The sequence below is a fragment of the Ambystoma mexicanum genome, chromosome 5q (assembly GCF_040938575.1).
Source record: "Ambystoma mexicanum isolate Mex_15411 chromosome 5q, UKY_AmexF1_1, whole genome shotgun sequence".
Lineage (NCBI taxonomy): Eukaryota > Metazoa > Chordata > Amphibia > Caudata > Ambystomatidae > Ambystoma > Ambystoma mexicanum.
The window spans coordinates 1,140,732,047-1,140,754,172 of NC_090933.1; the positions used below are offsets into that span (position 1 = coordinate 1,140,732,047).

Consider the following 22,126-nt stretch of genomic DNA (forward strand, 5'->3'; position numbering starts at 1 on the left):
TCAGTTAGAGTTAGTAAAATGAGTCTGGTGTTTAATGTTTAATTTTCATTCAGTCCTTGTTGACATCAGCTCTTTGGCAGAATCTTCACTAATCTCTCCTCAGAAGGCCCGCCGTCCACAATATGTCAAACGTTTATTCTTCAAAATCTCTCTCCAAACAGATCTGTCCTTACCCAGCTCGGAGGGCCTTTTAACAACAGCGTCCCTTCCCTCGCACGGAACTCTTTTTGGCAAATCCAAAGCCGTCCAGGTTGTGTCCGCCTGGAAGAAGATCCACCAGTTCCTTGGGATCCCATATGCAGACCCTCCAGTTGTGGAGAAGCGGTTCAGTTCTCCTGAACCTTATAATTGGACGGGGTCATGGAACGCTACAGCACCGCGGTAAGAGGCTATGGGGATGGCCACTTTATATGCCCAGGTTTTTATGGAGTATGCCTAGTCAATGCTTTATCATGACATGTTAGGTCTTGCTATGTCCTGCTATATGGGGCTTGATCGCTTGCACTCCTCGCTAACCCGCTCACCATTCTTATTTCAACCTTATACTGTACTATTCCCATGTTCCCCACTCTGATTCTCCCTGCTGAGGTTTGTCCCCACATGTTGTACTGTGATATGGATCCTACGTGGCTCAAATTTAATTGTGCCCATCTGAGGTTTTGCTTCCGGGTGGGGACCCTATGACTATGCCTCCTGGTGCCCATTGCAATTAGTGCCCTTGTGTGTTCTGTTCGTCAATGCCAAATTTAATTCCCGTGACTGGCTCTGCGATATCACACCTTGTCCTTGTAGCTTGCTGAATGGTTCCTAGTGACCACACTTTTTGGGCCTCATTCTAAGTTGGGTGGTAATACTGTTTACTGTCGGATTACCACGCTGCCCAACTAGGAGTTTGGGGCTAAGGTGGAGGAAAAACCTCCAGCAAGAAGGTGGAGGCATTTCCACCACATTACCAACCAAAATTGCCCAATTTGGCAGTATTACAGGCATTGGCATTATCGCTGGTGGTAACACTGCCGAAGTCCCCCATGGAGTCCTATGGACTCTAATTAATGGGGACTAACACTGCCTACCGCCACTTGTAATCTCGCGGCCGCCAAACCAAGCATACAGTTAGGTGGTATCTCAGCAGATTTACCACAGAGATACCACCAAACTCGTAATCAGGCCCATGATTCTACCTTCTCTGGAATACCTACTCTCAGCTCCCCTCAAGAACTACTCTCACCCACTGTCTATTCAGTGGCCACTACATCGTGCTCCTTATGGGTTTGGCTCCTTCCCGTGTTGCCACACCCTCCTAAAGGACTAGTCGCTGAGCAATTTCTACTGCCACAGATACCAGCCCACTCGAGGGTGCGTCAGGACATCGCCTCGCAACTACCTTACTGTAAAGGCCTCACTAAATGATGTCACCACAGCCATACTGAATGGATGCTCCAGGTTGCCCACCCGGCTCTCCATTAACCTCAAACACAGCACACGTATATAAACGTAACCACTTGCACATGGCAAAGTAAGAACAATCGCAACAGACATCAAACAACAGAACCCAGCCAATGCATAGTAGTACCTTGGGCATGCAAGGCTCCGCTCCGGATACAAATGTGCCTTGATGTCAACACCAGACACCTAGAAACAAACCCACATGCAGAGCTCATAGTACTTCTGGTCTGCACGCATGAACACAACAGCACAATCTATCTTGCATTTTCCATCTCTTCTCAACCAGTAACCCCCAGGAGTGTGTGGTGTAAATCACAATACCACAACATGTGAACACAATCACATACAGCAGCATACTAACCGTTTCTTTCACTTCTCCTTTGTGAATCTGCATAGTAATAACATAAGTGTATTTGAAATGTTATTCACTCTGATCTTAAAGGCATTTTGCACTCTCCCTTACATTTATTTTTCTCTTTTCTACCCATGTTTCTGATATGTTTTTTGTACAGAAACCCTCAGAAGTATCCATAAGTGGGCAATTGTGCTGCTATATAAAACAACCTAAATAAATGAGTGCATAGCTCTCGAAAGTTGGCCAGGGGCTGTTTTCCGAAAGCAGGGGCTATAGCTTTGCTGGACATTTCAGAAGCACATTTCGCTGTCAGGGAGTAGGGCAGTAGATCATGATTAGCTTTGATCCAAAAAGTAGCTGCTCTTCTTAAGCAGAGTTTTCCGTGTTGCCCTTTCCCTGCTTTATGGTAAATTTGACAGTAATACGGCCTGCATAGTGTGGACTCTGCCACAATGGGAGTCAAGGTGGAAATGACAACAGTCGTTCAATGCATTCTGCCTGACCTTTCATGACACCTAGTCTACACTCTTACGGCAATCCATGACACCCATGCTCTAGACTCTGACAACCAGTAATGACACCCCTGGAATAGACCCTTACAACCATCCATGACAACCCTGGTCTGGACCCTTATAACCATCCATGATACCCCTAGTCTAGACTCTTACAACAATTCTTATGACTATGCATTACACCCCTGGTATAGACCCATACAATCATCCATGACACTAGACGCTTACAACCATTCACAAAACCCCTGGCCTAGACTCTTAGAACCATCCATGACCACTCTGGTCCAGACCCTTACAGCCATCCATGACACCTAGTATAGACTCTTGCAACCGTTCATGAGACCCATGGTCTAGACCCTTACAACCATCCATGACACCCAAAGTCTACACTCTAACAACCATTCATGCCACCCCTGGACTGGAACCTTACAACCATCCATGACAACCCTTGTATAGATTCTTACGACCATTCATGACACCCCTGGCCTAGACTCTTACAACCATCCATGACACCCATGGTCTAGGCTCTAACAACCATCCATGACTCCCCTTGTCTAGATACTTACAACTTTGCATGACACCCCTGGTCAATACTCTTACAACCATCCATATCACACCTGGTTTAGACTCGTATAACCACAAAGATGAACTAAGACTCCTGGGAGTACTTTGGAATAGGGCTAGCTCAAGACTTGCAACACCAAAGGTGTGTTGGGATATGTCAGAAGCAGAGGCCCACAATTAAAAAGTCAATAAAAAAAGTAAGGTCTACTTAAAGACCAGGATGCAAATTAGCACCCGGGGCAGGGGAGACAGCCAATCAGATAGCTAGGAATGCGGGCTTGAACCTGCTACAAGCCTGCGTTCCATGCTGCCTGAAAGCCGGCTCCCCCGCCGCCATCATCCCTCCAACCTCATACCACATTTTCTTTTTTGTCTCGCTGACTACTTACCTTATTCCGGTGGCGGTGAGTGCCACCGCCTCATCCGCCCCTTTCCCTTTTCTCTGGCAGGCTGCCATGTAAAGGGAAGGTGGGGCTCCATGTGGGGCCCCACCTTCCCTTTCCATGGTGGCCATCTTCGTAAAGGATTTTCATTCATTGAGCGGGAAGGGCGATGCGTCCTGTTCAATTAATGAAAATCCTTTTTTTTTTTTAGCATCCCGGTTTATCAAAGCAGTAACCCGGGGTGCTAATGGTGTTAAGCCCCTTGTTCCAAGGGCTGGAATGGGGGTTAATGACCAGGAGCCCTAGCTATCCATCCTCGCTTCGCTCGGGCCGATAGCTTGAGCTGCAGGGCCGTTAACCCCCATTCCGGACCTTGGAATGGGGGCTTAATGCCCGTGATGCTGGAAATCTGATATCCTCCAATGGATTGAAGAGTTTGAGATAGCTTGTGCAATTCATGATGTTGATAAAAGAGATTGGGCTAGGTGTTTGTTAAGCAGAGTGCCTCAGACTGGACATGACTGTATTCTGAAACTGAGTGTGGAAGAAAGGGGTCAGTATGAGTGCATGAAGTCTGCTTTGATTGCCAAGTTTGGCAAGACACCTACCCAATACCTTAAAAGGTTCAGGGAATTTAAAGGAATGGTTCGGCCAAAAAAGATGGGCAATAATAAAAAAAATCGATTGCCACTTTTTTTTTAAGTCCCTATGTAAAATTTTGAGAAAATGAAGCTCAAAATTTTAAAAAGGAAGCACATGGAGGCATCCATTTTGTGAAATGGATGCCTGCCTGTGCTTGCTTTTGCAGCACTAATGAAGGAAAAGCCAGCCAGCTGTAGTAAACAAAAGCTACCAGTGGGTGGCTTTTTTTTCATTGGTGCCGGGACTCGGAGGATGCAGACCGGAGACTACAGGCAGAAAAGCTGCAGCTGCATCTTGGTAAGTGCTATTTATTTAAAAAAAAATAAGCACTAGCTGCGTTTTTTTCTTCTAAGTTTTGCGTGCTGGAAGAGCCCGGGAAACGTTACTGTGTTTGAAAATGCTGCGGTTTTTCTTTCCAAGTTTCTCAGGCTCCTCCGGCTCGGAAGAGCCTGAGAAACTTGGAAAGAAAAACCACAGCGTTTTCAAACGCAACCGCGTTGTGTTTCTGCCTAAACCTGCTTTCCCATTTAGGGCTTTTGGGCTCCCTATGGGGAGCCCGAGAGCCCCAAATGGGAAAACAGCTTTAGGCAGAAACACTGCGGCATGGAAACACAACCGCATTGCGTTTCTGCTGCCTAGGGGAGCACCGGAGACCCAAAGTGATAGCCACGGCAGCAGAAAAACAACGCGGTTGTGTTTCAAAAACGCTGCGGTTTTTCTTTCCAAGTTTCTCAGGAAACTCAAAGAAAAACCGCAGCGTTTTCAAACACAATAACGTTGTATTTATGTGTGCGGTAGCTTCAAAAGCTAGCGCAAACATAAATACAACGTTTTTAAAGCTGCGGTTTTATTTCTAGGTTTTCCGGGCTCTTCCAGCCCGGAAAATTTAGAAAAAAAAATGCAGCTAGTGTTTATTTTTATTAAAAAAATAGCACTTACCGAGATGCAGCTGCAGCTTTTCTGCCTGTAGTCTCCGGTCTCCGCCCTCCGATTTCCAGCACCAATGAAGGAAAAGCCACCCAGTGGTAGCTTTTGTTTACTACAGCTGGCTGGCTTTTTCTTCATTAGTACCGCAAAAGCCAAAGCAAGCATAGCAGCGGGCATCCATTTCACAAAATGGATGCCCCCATGTGCTTCCCTTTGAGCTTCATTTTCTCAAAATTTTACATAGGGACTTTAAAAAAAAAGTGACAATCGATGTTTTTTATTATTGCCCATTTCTTTTTCAAATAACATTTTTTGGGTGAACCATTCCTTTAAGAAACGAGAGAATGGGGGTCATTACGAGTTAGGAGGTAACCATACCGCTATTAACGGCATGGTTAGCCCCTTACCGAGGGCAGGGTCCGGGTTCCTCGAATGAGGAATTACCGGGCTATTCCAACCTTGCAGGGCCCAGTAATTCCTCATTCAAAGAACCCGGACCCGGTACTTCCCCATTCCCATTTGAGCCCCCATAGGGCTCAATTCATGATGTTGATTCATGGATTCCATAGGGCTCAATGGGAATGGGGAGGGTGCTAACAACGGGCCCGTTAATAACGGGCCCGTTGTTAGCCCCCTGGTCTGCTCACGGGACCCGCTAAGGCCGCCTGGTAACTCGTAATGAGGCGGTAAGGGGTTGCCGGCACCAGCACCTTTACCGGTGCCATTAACCCCTTACCGCCTCACTCTTAATGACCCCCAATGTGTCTTGGATTGACTGGGTGAGTGCTGCACACATGAACATGATGAGGTGGATTGATGGTTACAAAATGAAAACGTTTGTTGAGCTGTCACACCTTTTGTTTTTGAGCATTTTTCGGAAGCCTGTTCAACAGAGATGCGTCAGTATGTTGCTGACCAGAACATTTTGGATACCTTTAAGCTGGCCAGGCTGGCTGAGAAGTGGGTCTCCCACTGGGTGTCCCCTAAGGACTCCAGTGGGAAGGACAAGGATAAAGAAAAGGGGACCTCTCAGATGTCTGAGGAGTCCCAGAAGCAATCACAGTCGGGTAAACCAAAACCTTCCTCTCCAAAATCTACTGGGGATGAGTCCTATGTGGGTGGGAGTAAGAGTACTGGTCCTCCTGCTGCAAAGCAGGCTCCCAGTGGTTCGAGTACCGTACCCCACATTCCTGGCACTTTTTGCGAATGTGGGGCTCTGGAACACAAGAAGGGTGACCCCAAGTGTAAAGGTAAGGCACTAGGAGTCCAGGTTGTCAGCCTGACCTACCCTTACCCCATGTCTGAGGTTGAGGCCACTGTCCTCCCCTCCTCTACAGGAATCACCTTCGGTGTTCCTGAAGAGATTTCCCTAGTGTCCCTTGGGGCCTGGGACCAATACGCAGAAGTACTGGCGACAGTCCCACAGAACACCCGTAGGTTTTTGAGAAGTGTCCTCTTGAATGGCCAGCCTTCAGCTGGTTTGAGAGACACTGGGGTGAGAATGACAGTGATGGACAGGACCCTGCTCAGGCCAGAGGACTATGTAGGTGCTCCTCTGAGAACCACCAGGCTAGCTGGTGGGCCTCCCAAATTATCACCTGTAGCCTTAGTCAACATTATGATTGGAGAGAAGACAGCAAAGCTTCCTGCCCTGATTCAGGACAACGTGCCTGCCAACATTTTATTCAGAAAGGATTAGGTAGAAATGGGGATGATCTCGGATGGTCTACCCATGGCTGCTGCGGCAGTCACCCGATCACAGGTCACACCGGGTCCGGCTGCGAGTTTGGTACCCTCGCCGATGAGGAAACCCAAGGCACAACAAAGACGGAAGAGCAAGAAGGCCGCCTCTGCGAAAGGGACCCCTTCTCTTCCTGCTGTGTCAGCAGCACCCACTGGGATTCATGCTCCGGACGGGCTGGGTCCAGTGGAGAACCCAAACTCCACTCCTGAGGGAGATGAGGCAGAACACCCTCCTGCGGGAGAGGTGCTCAACCCGGAGGACCACCCCGACCTTCAATGCCTGTTGGCTGAAGGGGCACCCTCCCGGGCGGACTTCTGTAAGGGTCAGAGAGAGTGCCTCTCTCTCTCGAGGGTCTGAAGAAACAGGCCCTGTCCCAGGCACAGGGAGAAGTGCCTAGGACATTCCAGCTCTATTGGGAGGGTGAGCTCCTTGTTAGTGAGCCCACTAAGCCTGAACCTGGTGCCCTCAAGAGGTTGGTGGTACCCCAGGTTTACAGGCCCTTCCTACTGCAGTTGGCGCATGAGGTGCCTTAAGCTGGTCATATTGGGACCAAGAAGACAAAGCAAAGGCTCTTTGCCCATTTCTACTGGCCTCGGATGGGAGTTGAAGTGAAGTCCCACCGCAGGACCTGCCCAACTTGTCAGTTGTCTGGCAAGACTGGAGGCAGTGTCATTGCCCCACTGCAGCCGTTGCCAGTGGTTGGCACACCGTTTGAGAAGGTGGGCATCAGCATGGTCTGTCCCCTTGACACTCCTACTTCAGGTGGACATCGGTACATCCTGGTCTTGGTTGATCATGCCACTAGGTACCCTGAGGCTATACCCCTTCAGACTATTATTGCCAAGGTGGTTGCCAGGGATCTCCTGGGCATTTTTACCCATGTTGGATTCCCTAAGGAGGTTGTCTCTGACAGAGGATCCAACTTCATGTCCAGTTACATGAAAACCATGTGGAAAGAGCGTGGGGTAACCTACAAGTTCTCCACCTCTTACAATCCCCAGACCAATGGTCTAGTGGAGAGATTTAACACAACTCTCAGGGGCATGCTAGGCACTTTGAAAGAGCCCTAAGGAGGAAATGGGATCTCCTCCTGCCATGCCTGCTGTTCACTTCCTTGTCGTAATCTCCCGTCAGCAGTATGAGGATCTGGGTATCATCTGCATAGTTAGTGTAAGTGATACCCACACCATAGAGATCATCGAAAAGGGGCTTCGTGAAGATGTTGTACAGAGTCGGGGAGACACAAGACCCCTGAGGCACGCCACAGGTGATTGAAATAGGGTCGGCTGCTGCAGATGTGGAAAAGATGCGCATGGTCCTGTTACTAAGGAACGATTGTATCCAACTGATAGCTTCCTGTGAGAAGTGGGCTGCAGTGTTTAGGTGTATTCAGAGAATGGTATGATCTACTAAATCAAACGCCACTGATAGGTCAATGAGGAGAAGCAGGGCAGTTTTGCCATTGTCTCTGAGAGTGTCACTCTGTGCTTTGAGATCAATCTGGCTGTCTCTGTTCCATGTTGGCATCCTTCATAAGTGTAAATTGTTCACATATGGTTGCACTTCATTTAACACTGTAGTTGTACAATGAAGGATGTAGAAACAAGAAAGGAGAAAAATCAACATAGGGATAAGAACATTTACAGCAATTTAGTCAAATGGAACATAAGAGTAGACTGCAATAGAACCTAAGCAGGTCTGGTAGGCACTAGTTAGTAGTGCACACACAAATAAATATACGAGAAGAGTGCTTGTCCTTACAAAGTCAGGACAGATCCCGTACATTTAGACATTTGTCTGTGATCTATAGGTGACCAACCCTTATAGATCACAGACAAATGTTTAAATGTACAGGATCTGTCCCGACTTTGTAAGGACAAGCACTCTTCTCGTACATTTATTTGTGTGGGCACTTGATTTATTTGTGTGCGCACTACTAATTAGTGCCTACCAGACCTACTTATGTTCTATTGCAGTCTACTCTTATGTTCAATTTGACTAAATTGCTGTGAATGTTCTTATCCCTATGTTGATTTTTCTCCTTTTTTGTATCTACATCCTTCATTCTACAACTACTGTGTTTGATGAAGTGCAACCATTGTGAACAATTTATACTTATGAAAACTCACTGTTGTAGAACACAATTAAGATACATGCTTTGAATGCTATCTGTTGGTTCTTATAGGTATCAAGATGCCCTACCTTGATTGTTGCTGGCCCAATACCATAAGCTTTACGTAATAAATTTGCACTACGAAAAGCTTTTTTTGTTAGTTCTGTGTTTACATGTACAAATTAAAATGCTTGTAGCCCCTACCCCATGGAGTCCTTTAGACTTTGCCACAGTATGGACCATTGTTGATTCCTGTAACACCACAACTATCTCTTTTTAAATAATGTCATACAAAATCAAAAGTATGTTTCAACTATTGTCTGGCGGTTACCCCCTTTTGTGATATATCAAACGCCAAGGGAACACACAAGCTGCCACTGTATCCGGCTCTTTCTGTTCGGACGGGTCTCTGAGCATTCTCTGCTTCGGAAACTCAGGTTCAAGTAGAAGAAAATATATATTTCTATGCTATAATGGCAGTGGGATATATGTTGCATATAATTTCCATTTCTTTAGGGGTACTGCATTTAGCAAGATATTTACAGTAGGCGGTAATGGCGTCCTATGGAAGCAATACATATTTGCATAACAGTACAAAGACCTTCCTTAGCTAAAATATGATATTCCTCTATGCAGAAAGACAGGATTTATGTGCGTTTATCCAGGTGACTGAAAATTCGGTGGAGCAAATGTTGTGGATAAGCAGTAACCACTCTGTGCACTCAATTCTTCCCTTTGGAATCTACTCAGTGTCAAGCAGAATACCTGCACACCAACAATGACCAACATTTTAGTCCACCTCAGCCTGTACTCCCAGCCTGAACCCAAGCCGGAAAGGTTGGTGTCCCACTGGAAGAGGGAGGCAAATAGTTCCATGGTGAAATTGTACTTTTTTCAATTTCACAATTAAACCACAGTCCCTATACAAGGGGTATAATAGTCTTCAAAACAATAACAGTTTTTAAGACATGATAAACTCAAACACATAAAAATTGGATCAGGCAAAGACCAAAACAAAGAAAATGTACTTTGTTTTATATATAAACTGACTACGGCCTGAACGACTCATGGCGCCTTGATGGGGAGTCCATTACTCCAAAGATGGGACTCTATAAGGTCCACCTCTTGACTGTGAAATCGTATATATGTTTTACTGCTTGATTGTGAGATGGTTTATAAAGTCCACCACTTGACTGTGAGATGGTCCATAAGGTCCACCACTTGACCATGAGATGGTATGTAAAGTCAACTTCTCCCCTAGGTCAAGGTGATCTCTTTCAGGAGGATCACTGGTTGGTAACATAGCTGGCTTGAAGTCCACACCAATTCAGAAACTATGAAAGAGTCTATAATGTTCATTTTTGAATGAAATAGTGTGTAAGGTTCACATTTTGACTGATATGGTCTATAAAGTCCACCTTTTAACTGTGAGATGGTTTACAAGGTCTACCTCTTGACTGTGGCATGGTCTATAAAGTCCACCACATGACTGGGAGATGGTCCATAAGGTCTACCTCTTTACTGTGGAATGTTCTATAAAGTCCACCTCTTGACCGTGAGATTGTCTATGAAGTGAATCCCTTGACTGTGAGATGGTCCATAAGGTCTACCTCTTGACTGTGAGATGGTCTATAAGGTCTACCTCTTGACTGTGGGATGGGCTATGAAGTCCACCACTTGACTGTGAGATGGTCCATAAGGTCCACCTCTTGACCATGAGATGGTATGTAAAGTCAACTTCTCCCCTAGGTCAAGGTGATCTCTTTCAGGAGGATCACTGGTTGGTAACTTAGCTGGCTTGAAGTCCAGACCAATTTAGAAACGAATGCTCTTCCACTGAAGCTCGACCAACAGCCTTAGGAAGTAAAGCCTGGCTCTAGTTTAGACACCAGCCACAGGGCGTTGGCATCACAAGCAGTCGTTTCCCCAAGCTCCTTAAAGTCGTATGATTAGGAGAGCCAAAAGATTTGAATCAAACAGAAATGGGTCACGGGTGGCACCAACCATCTGTGAAGCTAAGAGAATTCCAATTTAACCCTGTGTGACATTAAAACATAAACCTCTGTCAGTCAGGGGAAACCGATCCTCAACCATTGAGCCAGGGAAGGAGGTCTTGTGACTGTATTAAGTTGACTGTTCCCTACAAACCATTGATCCTCAAAAGAGATTTCAAGCAAAAACTTTAGATCATCTTTGAGTGAGAAAAGACTGTTTTGCTGAACCATCAGTGCCCTGTCGAAGGATCTTGGTGAGGCATGCTACTCGCAGAAGTTTGAATTCCACAGACCCTTTGCCTGGACCGTCTGTGACAACAAAAGAACACAGCAACCTCCACATCAATCTGGGTACTTTGTATCTTGTGTAGGCATCTGCCAGTAGTACCTGCTCATATCCAGAGCATTCCTTTCACTTCAGTCACTGCGACCGAGAGCAGCAGGCAAACCCATCTAAAAACATTTAGACTTCCCTTGACAGAACCCATAATGAGCACATCTTTTAGGGACTTGTTCTCTGCCATTTACCACATTACAGCTTGGTACCAAACCCACAAGTCCATCCCGGCCAACTGCACTGACCCTATGCATTCATTTCTATTAAAAAAGCGTTATTGTTGGACTCTAATCCTAAAACTACATTGATGCACATGCTTTTATCCTCAAATGGGATGATAGCTCTTATTTGTAATCTTAGTAATGAATAATACACATGCTGTTCCCATGTTTGGAATCCCCTTGGTCTGGACAGCACATTGTCCACCACCCAGGCCTGTTTATGTTGTATGTTGTTTCTTGCATCCATCATTGCCTCTTTTAGGACTGCTCCTGGGGCTTGGCAAACCACAGAAACATACTTCGGGAAACGCTGTTTAACGTATATCTATGAATTGCTGAATCCAGGTTTTTTGAGGAATACCTCACGTGTTAAGTGCTCTCCTCTGACATGAGACCTGCCTGGACTTTGCAATTTTATTATCATTATTATTATTAGGGTAGTTATTGAGCGCAGACCTAGCTTCATGAAGCAACAGAGATTTTTACAATCATAGGAGAAGAATAAGGTTAGGGAGCAGAGAAATAAGGGAGTGGGGAACTAGCAACAGGGGAGGGAGGGCAGAAGTCAGCGATGGATATGCAAGTAACCAGTGGATTTCCAATTCTTTAGTGCCGACTCAGTTCAGCAGCCTTCTGAGGTCGATAATTGTCTGCTATGAATTTGGGTAATAATATCAGCTATCGTTACAGTGCTTAGAAGTGGGGGGAAACGTGGATGAAGCACTAAATCAAAAACCTGATAGTAGTATTATTATTAGTAGTAGTAGTAGTAGTAGTAGTAGTTTCATGACGTGACTGAATCTTCCATCTCTAGCAGGATAGTGGGCCTCATTAAATGTTTGGTGGTATCCTGTTGGTAAATCCGGCGGGATACCACCAAGTGGTATTACCGCTACCAGGACTTGGTCTGCCGGTGTTACGAGTGCTGGTAAGGGTGGGCATTCCGCATTCCATGGCATCCCATAGGACTCCATGGGCGGGAATTGCCTGTATTACTTGCAACGATAATACCAGTGCTATGCTGGCATTCGTTGGTTGTGGGGTGGTGGAATTACCAGCAGCTTGGATCTGCAGGTAAATCCGGCCACCCCACCAGCAAACTTGGAGTGTGCCGGAGCGCTAATGTGCCTAAATGCGGTAATACCGGCACGTTACTACTGCACCGGCACACTCATAATGAGGCCCAGTGTCTTCTTCATGGTGGCTATTGAAAACTGTCTAGTGGAGACGACCCTTTGTCACTTTAAACCTGTTCTAATCCGTGTGATATTTGTTTTTCAGGGCCACCTGTTGGCAGCCTGGCGATGGAAAGGCTCAGTATTCATCTGTTAGCGAAGATTGTTTATATTTGAATGTGTATGTTCCTGACACTGCTGTGAGTAGTCTTTATATATTCTTGCCGTTATCTCAATTTGCAGTGTTTTATTCTTAGCCGAATACATCGGCACTAGCAAAGCCATTCCCTCTGGATGATTAGAAGTGATGCCATGGGGTAGCCGGGAGCAGCTGTTGCAAAGCTGAACTGTTGTGCCTGCATATGCAGCGCTGCAGAAGGACACAGGGCCTGTAGGAGGCGCTGTGCTTGACATTCACACTATATCGCATGGAAGAGGAGTGTGTTGTATGACAAAGTTCAAAGTTGAAATGGTGGCTTGTTCCCAGCCTTCAGTGCACTACAGTACTCCAGTGCCACTTGTGTGAGCAGGTGGAGGCTCTCTCCTTAGTCACTCTAGTGACTGGCACATCATTGGTCATTACAGGTGTCAGCTGGAAGTCTGTGATTCTGTAAGAGCTACTCATCTAGACACTGGTGGTCATTTACCCATGCACGTGCACAGGGTGGAGGGCTGGGGATCCACAAATGAGTACCTATATGCAGTGCACAAATATGGCCTCCTATGATATATATATTTAATGACATAACTTTGTTAAAGGGATGTAATGGTTAAGTTTCTCTAATAAAAACCTTTGAAATTCAGAGGAAAAACGTTGTTAAAGGGACCTTATGGTCACAAAATCAAAAAGACAAAGAAATTCCCCAGTTATTGTAAGCCATAACTCGCAACCTCACCATGCACTGCTCGGACTAACAACCAGGGCATCAAAGACATCACGTCTACATGGCTCGATGGTCCCGGCGTCATCAGTTGCTAGAGGACTTGAGTTAATCTACTTCATTTCGTCTACTCTTACATACCATGCAGAGCTCACTGGCAGATGAGGGCACAGACACCTTCTTCCATTAGTTTTGAGTGTGGCCAGAAACTGACATTTGTTTCCAGCTGTTTCACAGGAAATTAAGAAACTTTAATTTGGAAGTATTACTATTAGACCACTAGCCATCCGATCTCTGGTTATCCACGATAGAAATATTTCTACATGAAAGTAGCATTAGTTATGATCAATTAGTCGGTCACACTGATCAAATCTTTCCTGTAAGCTTTATGATTTTGATGTTTTTTTAAAAGAGTGGCCCCCATCACCTGGGTTTCTTAACTCTAGAATGGTCAAACCTCATGTCGTGGTAAACTAGAAGGCACAAAAAAAACATTCACGGTGGGAATAAATGTTGATGTGGGTGATGTTGAATACGCTAAGGCAGTGTCTAACTGCAGAAAAGTGGCGCTCAATAGAGGGTTGTATACTAATTGACCTTTTCACAATTGACCTCGGGAGAATTGACCTCGGGAGAATTGACCTAATTTAGAAGGTCAATTAGGAAAAATATGCGGGGAGAAACCCCCCGCAACCGCCACCCAATCCAAAACCCCCTGCAACCCCCACCCAATTCCCTTATATTATTTATAATCCAAAACCAACCCAATACATATACAAAATAACTAAAATAATATAAAGGTCAATTGTGCAGAAGGTCAATTAGGACCACTATAATTAGGATAATTACGACAAAAGGTCAATTGTAAAAGGTCAATTTGGGTAATACCCATTAGGTGGCCCTCACAAGCTGCTCCAGACAATAGAGTTCATAGTAGTGAGGGGCTGTTTTCACAGCAGTGATGAATTCTGCCTCTGGAGGAAGGAGATGTTATGATTGTTCAGGGTCATATTATATACCCACATCGAAATCCTGAGGAGTTGAGGGAGGAGCTACAGTGGACTAATAGAAGAGGCACCACACTGTAAAACAGGGCTACACAGATGGTTTTTGTCTAGGCGTTGGTCTTCATTGCAAGTTTGGCGAATCAGAATTAATGTGCCGGTAATTCCGTTTACAGGCCTGTTTCTGGACCGACCAACTACAAGTTTGCCAGTGGGGGTTGATTGATTGACCTCAAGGGAAGAGCTAGAGGTAAATCTGGCTCCCAATGGCAAAAAACAGTTGGTATTACCCGCCCCGGTGTTGCCGATGCCGGTAATACTGGCAATTCCACCCATGGAGTCTTATGGGACTCAATGGAATGGGGACTTACCGCTGTTGCCGGCACCTGTAATATCCCAGATATTCCAGGATATCGGGCACCGGTAAAGGTAGGTCCATTTGACAGTATACCACCGAAATGACTGGTGGGTTAACGGCAAACTTCTAATAAGACCCGTTGTCGCCATCACAGTGGCAATACCACAGTAAGTGGTAGCTGAGGGATTGCCCTAGGCATGGGTGTCTTTTGACTGGTCCAGCTGCCGGAGTAAGTGTTTGCTCTCAGTACTTTGGCCTTTCCACATCATCGGTCATGAGAGCAGGAGATTGAGAGGGATGGCAACTATGGCATGCTCCACACGTGCCTGGCATATTCTGAACCACAATAAGCAAAACATGCTACAAAGAACTGGCTCACTCTTCTGTGCTAAGTCGCTGCGGCACCATTGGGGAAGCCACAACAATGATGTCTTGTTGCTCCTAGGAGCTTGAGCCATCTCTTCATGCTAGTTCTGCTGCATACATACAGCATCTGACAAAAATATCCTGGGAGCTCTGATTCTTGACTCTCCATGCTGCTGCATCTGCACGGCGATACATACTCCTCATCCTCCCACATGCAATATTCCTGCAGGCATATGTGCATGACCCACATGCCATCAGCAATGACTGCAGAGCGGTTATAGTTCTTCACGCCTATGGCTCACAAACATGCATTTTTATGTTTTTCCTAGGGGATATCTTTATTGATATCTTCCTGAAGGACTACATTTCCCTGCTTTCCTTGCTCTGGAGAAATAGAAGTTGCAATGCCTGGTTGAAGAATTGTGACCAGTGAATTCTCAAATATAGTGTCATTGGTTTTGAAGGTCCATTATGCAGCACCAACCATAATGGTTTCTGAATGCCCATTAGCTTGATGCCATTTGGTGATGTTTTGGGACATAGCATAGCAAAATATGCCGTGCCAGGGGGTAAGATAGGGTATCTAAATAATGATGGTCCTGGCAATAGTGGGAAATTATCACTGGTGATCAAAATAAACCTGACACAGGACACAATTTTCTGCACATGCAGCAGCTAAGCACGTGCAGTGGTGTTTAACTATTTATAGACCATGAACTGGTTATGGGTTTTATACTTTTTATGACCGCTTCAGGCCTATCTTATTTTTGGTGATGATTTCCAGCTTTTTTAGATGTTGTTTTGGGAATCGGCTGAAATGACAGCGAAAAAATGACCGAATGGGAGATTTGGCCGAATTCTGGCTCGTTCGAAAATACTGAACAGCCAAAAAGTTCTACCAAATCACCCATTCAGTGGCAGGGGCTGCGTGGGTGTCCCCCGCACCCTTGCTCACTATATTGTGACTGAGGGTTGAGTGGGAGTCCCCCGCAGCTGGGCCTGAAAAAAAAAAGGGAAAAAAAAAAAAGGAAAGGACCTGCGTCGCGGGTTCGCGATCACAGAAGTGAAAGGCAACAGGCGTTGCAGGGTCACAGTCAGTCGACAGCAAGAGCATTCACCCTTTCTGTACTTGACAGTTTGCAGTGATGCGATTCAAACGTAATGCGATGCTTGCTATCATTCAGTAGCTTACTAATGATCAGTACCCCTCCTTGCTGTCTTTTAGCTGTCGCTAAGTTAACAATATCAATGTACGGTTGAGCAGCACATGTATGTATCTTTGCCGCTTAAGTCCTTATATTTGATGTTTTCAGGGCAGAAATGCACCAGTCCTACTCTTCTTTCACAACAGTCCCAGTGACTACAGCGGGAACCTGCAAGCGCTGGTGGACGGATCATACCTGGCCGCCGTGGGGGATGTCATCGTTGTGACTGCAAGTTACAGGGCGGGAATATTCGGGTTCCTTACCACAGGTCAGTTTCTCACTTTAATCCCAATAGTCTTGCTGCTGGATGATCTTTTAATGAGTTTGGATGTTTTTGGGAGCAAATTCAGAATTTAAGTCCAACCTGATAGAAGATCCCGGGAGCAAATCACCTGTCATGGGGATTGTCGAGTTGCATTTTAGTGTGCAAGAAAAACGCACATGCATCACACACCAACAATGGTTTAAATCCCCTTATTAACCATTTGACTCTCGCCCCTAACCAGTGATCGAAGTGTACAAAAAGAAGTAGTGGAACTATGTTCCCTGCTGGCCAGCACCCACTCCCCACAAACCACATCACCACGCCCCCTGCTACGCGCAGTACAAACCCCCAAACACATGCACCTGCTGCTTAAAGAAACGTTGACTGCGTTGCAGTAAAAGTGCAAGTTTCAACTTCTTCCTATACTTTTATTTTAAAACGAAACCATTGCGGAACGGTTTTAAAATAAAAGTATAGGAACGGTAAAACTTAATAAAAAAAAGTAGAGGAGCACCATTCTCAACCGCTCCCGCTCACTTCGACCACTGCCCCTAACATGTCATGTGAAAAATATTGATATTTTGGGCCTCATTAAGAGTATGGCAGCGTGGCAAAAAAAGTGGCAAGATGTCAGTAATTCCACTACTGCCACTTTACTGTTACATAAGTGCACCTTAGTACCGCGAGGTATGGCGGTAAAACGGATGATTAATCATCCACTTTGCCATCAAAGACTGTCAGAATTAACGTGCAGATTACCACTCACAGTAAATTAACCAGAAATCGCCACATAGTCCTGGGCACTCCAAAAATGGGGACTAACACTTGTAATCCTGGATCAAGTAGTGGTAATGGTCATTAGATTTACCACTGATTTACCACCAAAGTCACAATGAGGCCCTTTGTTTTGCATCTTAGAGTGTGCAGAGACTGCAAGCAACTTTCTTATCAAAATACTACTTTGTAGTGTTGCTAAAAACATGCTATGATACTGGTGCGTCATTAACCAATACACTGCTTAATTACAACGTCATTCATGAGGATTTTAATTTGTGTGTTTTTTCCAGCATGTTTTGCCAACATTACATCCTCTTTTTAGGTCTGGTCTTTGAGTCTTTTAGCTCTCTGCTAGATCTCTTGCAACTATGTGCTCCGGGATGCAGAAAGAGTGTTTCATGGTGAACGCTCTGTTATAGTGCCATTTATTTGTAGAAGATTGTCGAACTGTATAAATTGGAACTAGAGTTGTTGGATGTTTCTTTCAGCTTCTTTTGTTTCTCTGATCTTGGGTACATTGTTTTTGTTTTACTTTTGTGCAGTGTTATTGTGTGGTTAAAAATATAATAGTGGGACTCCCAATCATAAACAGTTGTCTGCCTGATGATGCTGAGAGTGCCTTTCATTGGGGAACTGCTTCTTAAGTAAAACAACCTTTTTATACCCCACATCAAATTACCAAGTGGTTACATCATTATGAGGTATTGACATCAAATGCTTGGGTGCACACATGATTTGCCAGTTGTTACCATCAAACTCCCATACAATCAGATTGTTGCTAGACTGTGTCCTACAGAAGATGAAGGTACAGATGCTCAGCCTGCATACTTCTCACAATCTCTCGTCTATGTGGGAATATTTCTACTGGCAGCTTCTGTAACTGCAAGGGAAACAGGCTGATGGCAATTGGAGAAAAGCTGCATCTTTATTTTTGTTTTTTGTTGTTTCTATTGTACTGATTTATTTCAAACCTTATACAGAATATATAACGACTTTCACATAAATGGTATACATAAAATACAGAACTAATACCCGTAAAAACCTAAACTCCAAATCTCATTATTTCATAAACCTTCAATTGAGACAAAACTCAGTGATTATAAAAGGGATCAACAAATCCCGCCATTAAAATACCATTTCATTAGAATTTTTCAATCAGTTTCAACTTAATTAAGAAGGAAAACACTTTGATTAATAACACGCCTGGTTGAGCAGAAACAATACATTTTTGTGTTTCGGAATAGCTCCTCATAGACATACTCAATGAAGAATTGTGTTCTCAAATCCTTATTGATCAATGCCACTCTCTTCCAGACAGGTTAATGCCCACTAGACTAGACTCAACTATGGCCACACTTTCAATACGTACGGCAGAAGCGTTACTCGTCATAGGCTTGTATACCATGACACGCACCAGCCACCATCGTCTGACTAGGATACACCGGCAGCATGCCATTCTTCCACAAAGAGGGACGTTGCAGCCACTCTAAGCCTATCTCACCCTTTCACTACCCCATTTGACGATTGCCCTGACAATCATTCAGCAAAGTTTACCAATTTCAGTTCCAGATATTGCTGCCAGCTAATAGATTCAATAAGGAGTCCCAATCTTAGGGCGCAAGTCGAAAGTGACCCAGGAAAGTAATGTGGGGGTGGGGCAGAAAACAAGCATGAACAAAAACATGTTCTCTGCTTCTGCGATCTGTTTGCTCTAAACATCCCAATAGTCTGGAGGAGGACGGATTAATTATGAATCTACCAAAATTGCTGCCTATTTAATCATACTTTTAGAAGTATGCAGAAATAACTGTAATGGGTCCTCGTTTTGTGTGTGCAATGTTTTTCAAGTACTGACGTTTTAGCTAATATGTATCTGCATTTTTTGCAGGTGTTATAAAATATATTTTGATTAAAGGATGGCTTCTACATCAAGTGAACGCTTTGATCTAATTCCCCCTAGTATACTGTCCCACTCCACAATTATGGGCAAAAATCAAATGTATCTTAATACTTGAATCAAAGGTGTTTGCCAAGCTTTATACAGTTGTCTACAAAAATGAAAAACCCTGGCTGCTTAAACCTCATCATACTGATGCACATGCAGCCATATACATAATTAAAACTCTGTGTATATCTTAAGTTCGGAATAACACTAGACATTCAAGTTGCACTTCTGCCACTTGTCGTTCACTGTATTAAAACTCTTTCTTTCATAGTATCTGCAAAATACGCATACAGTTTTATTTGCAAATGATACATAGGACTTTGCTTTCCCTGATAATTCCAGCAAGTTATTGGAGGATGTTTTAATCGTGTGACAACTTGCCAGCAGCACAATTTTAATCTAAATGTTCTGAACCGGAGACATGCCAGTTTAACAGTATGATTCCCTACAGCCCCCCGCCCCCACTCCCCTTTTGGGACATGAAACACACAGGATTGCATAGAAGGTCTATTTATTGACAATATAAATAATTAAATCGATTTAATTATAAACACACAATACATCTATGAAATCCCAATGTTGCATGTTCTTTCATTGAAGAATAATCAATACACTGCTGGTCAATTCAATTGTCAATGCTACATTTACCTGACAGTACACTTTTGTAATAAACACATCCTCTCTACCCAATAGACATGTGATCATCGCAAAAACAGCATTCTTGGAAATTCAATTTAAAAACAGGCTACTTGATATTCCCACATTTACATTGCTTGCAAAAAGAAAAAAGCACGTTTAACCTGTATGTTCACTAGATTCCCTTCAATGGGGCTTCTAATGTATTGATGTGCAAAAGTGGGTATCATTTAATATCCCTGTTACCTTTCTCCTGAGTGGTTAAACACGAATAACAGGACTCTGCGTAGTGATGTAACCAGGGAAAGACTTCAATTACATATGTACAAAGTGTACATATTATTTTGGCTTCCATTGTGTGCTTGCGCATGGCACAGGAGGAGTCCAGGATTTCTCAATATACACATCATTGGACCTATTTTATACTCTCTATATTTCCTAGAATTTACAGTCACTTTATATACCCCCCTTGGTACTATCACAAATAAAAAGGCTAAGATTTCATCTATTCCCTTTTAGAGTATACTGAAAGAAGATTCAATTCAACACTACAGCTAAGTCAATGCCGAGTCTGGGATACTGAATGGAAACCCTTATTGATATATCTTTATGTCCAGTTCATGAGTTCTGGATGACTACCCCTATATAACACCCCTCTCTTAGAATCCCCCTAACCCCACTGAGCCAAGAAGTAGTTCTGTTTTGCAAGTTTAAAAGGTTTATTTGAGAAATAAGACAAAATATAGATACCACGCTTTTATAATAAATTAATAATCGATATCGCCCTTATAAATATAATATCGCCCTTATAAATATAATGTTAATCAACAATGGGTAATCTGACACTAGCACACTTCTTTATAATCAATGAGGAGTTAGTATAGGATGGATCAAGTAGCAAAAATACTTTAATGATTTCAAGGGAAAAGCAATGAGGAATAAAATGCAGTACAGAAATATTTGAGATGATTTTAGCAAAAGATAATATAATCACTTTTTCTCTGGCAATTCACCCCCCTCCCCTATGCAATGTAAGACATGGAAGTAGATGGAAAGAGGAACACACAGTTCTCAGGAATGCAATCAAATACAATACGAAATTCAGCTCCCCCCCAGCAAGCTTAGAGAAAACCGGTATGAGTTTTAAAACACAGGCCCAAGTGCTTTGAATGTGGTGGCAATGAAGTGAGAAATATGCTGAAAATGCTTTTAATTCCCTTTAGGAGGTTCAGGGTGAGTGAGAGATACTTGGGATGAGTTCAGGCTCACTTTAGCAGTGATTCAGAGATGGTGATTAAGAGGCAAACAAATTTTTAGCAAGGAAAGAAATGACTGCTGATGGTTACACGTGGCTGGATTTTTAACCAAATCGCAAATCGCGGTAAAAATAAAATTCTAGGTTCGTTGGAAAGCTGAGATTCTAAATTTCGTTACTATCCCAAACGGTTCCAGAGATACGGACGATTAAATAAAGGTAGTTTTTCGGATTTAAAGTGAACTCAAAATGACAGGTGACAGCTTGCAGCTGCAGAATTGACAGGTGACAGTTGTGCAGCTTTAAAAATGACAGATGACACGATTTCTAGGAGGCTGTTCTACTTAGGTTAAAATAGTTTGGATTAGATTATTTTAAACTAAGAGCTTATTTCTGTCACAATCTGACCTAAGTACTCACAATATATTTTGGAAGGACTGGACCTCGTCACGGATCTGATCAATCAGGCTAGCGGTACTTCACAGCGATCTGGTCTCTGGGTCTGCGGTTCTGCACGGTCTGGTTTGGTCTGGCCCTGGTCTGGTCTGTCCAGATACAGCAGTCTCTGCACGGCTCCTGGATCTCTGCACTGGTCCTGGCAAAAGTTCATGGCAAGGGATTCAAGCAGCTCGCCCGGCTGTGAGTAGCTTGCAATGATTTGAGGCCTGCTGCAGAGAACTCAGCTTGTGGTTTTAGGCCTCTGATTTAGGTTCTGAAGTATAAGTTCTAGGTTCTGGAGTATGTAGCTGGAGTCTGTCTGGAACTGGTATCTTCTGGATGTTGCGTGGTCCGGCAAAACGCTCCGCAGCAACTGGATTTGAATGTCTCTACCTGTCCCAGCAGTCTCTTTTCATGTGTTTTGAAAAGGGGGTGTGTGCGTTGGTCATAACTAAACCTGCCCCTCTCACTTATCATTGGCCAATTCCTCCTCTCTCCCTTGATTGGGGGAAGGAAATGTGAGTCAGAGTGATGCTGTAGGTTTTATGGTCAGAGGAACCTCCCCTTGTCAGTTTGCCCACAA

At 44.2% G+C, this 22,126-nt stretch overlaps 1 protein-coding gene across 1 annotated transcript in view; it reads left to right on the forward strand.

The window, feature by feature from the left end:
* The window catches only part of TG (thyroglobulin), a 1,030,738-nt gene that overhangs the window by 539,056 nt on the left and 469,556 nt on the right, over positions 1–22,126 (forward strand). The window contains exons 37-39 of the mRNA XM_069622147.1: positions 162–381; positions 12,520–12,613; positions 16,336–16,495. Coding sequence (XP_069478248.1) covers positions 162–381; positions 12,520–12,613; positions 16,336–16,495 — 474 coding nt within the window. The remainder of the gene's footprint in view (positions 1–161; positions 382–12,519; positions 12,614–16,335; positions 16,496–22,126) is intronic.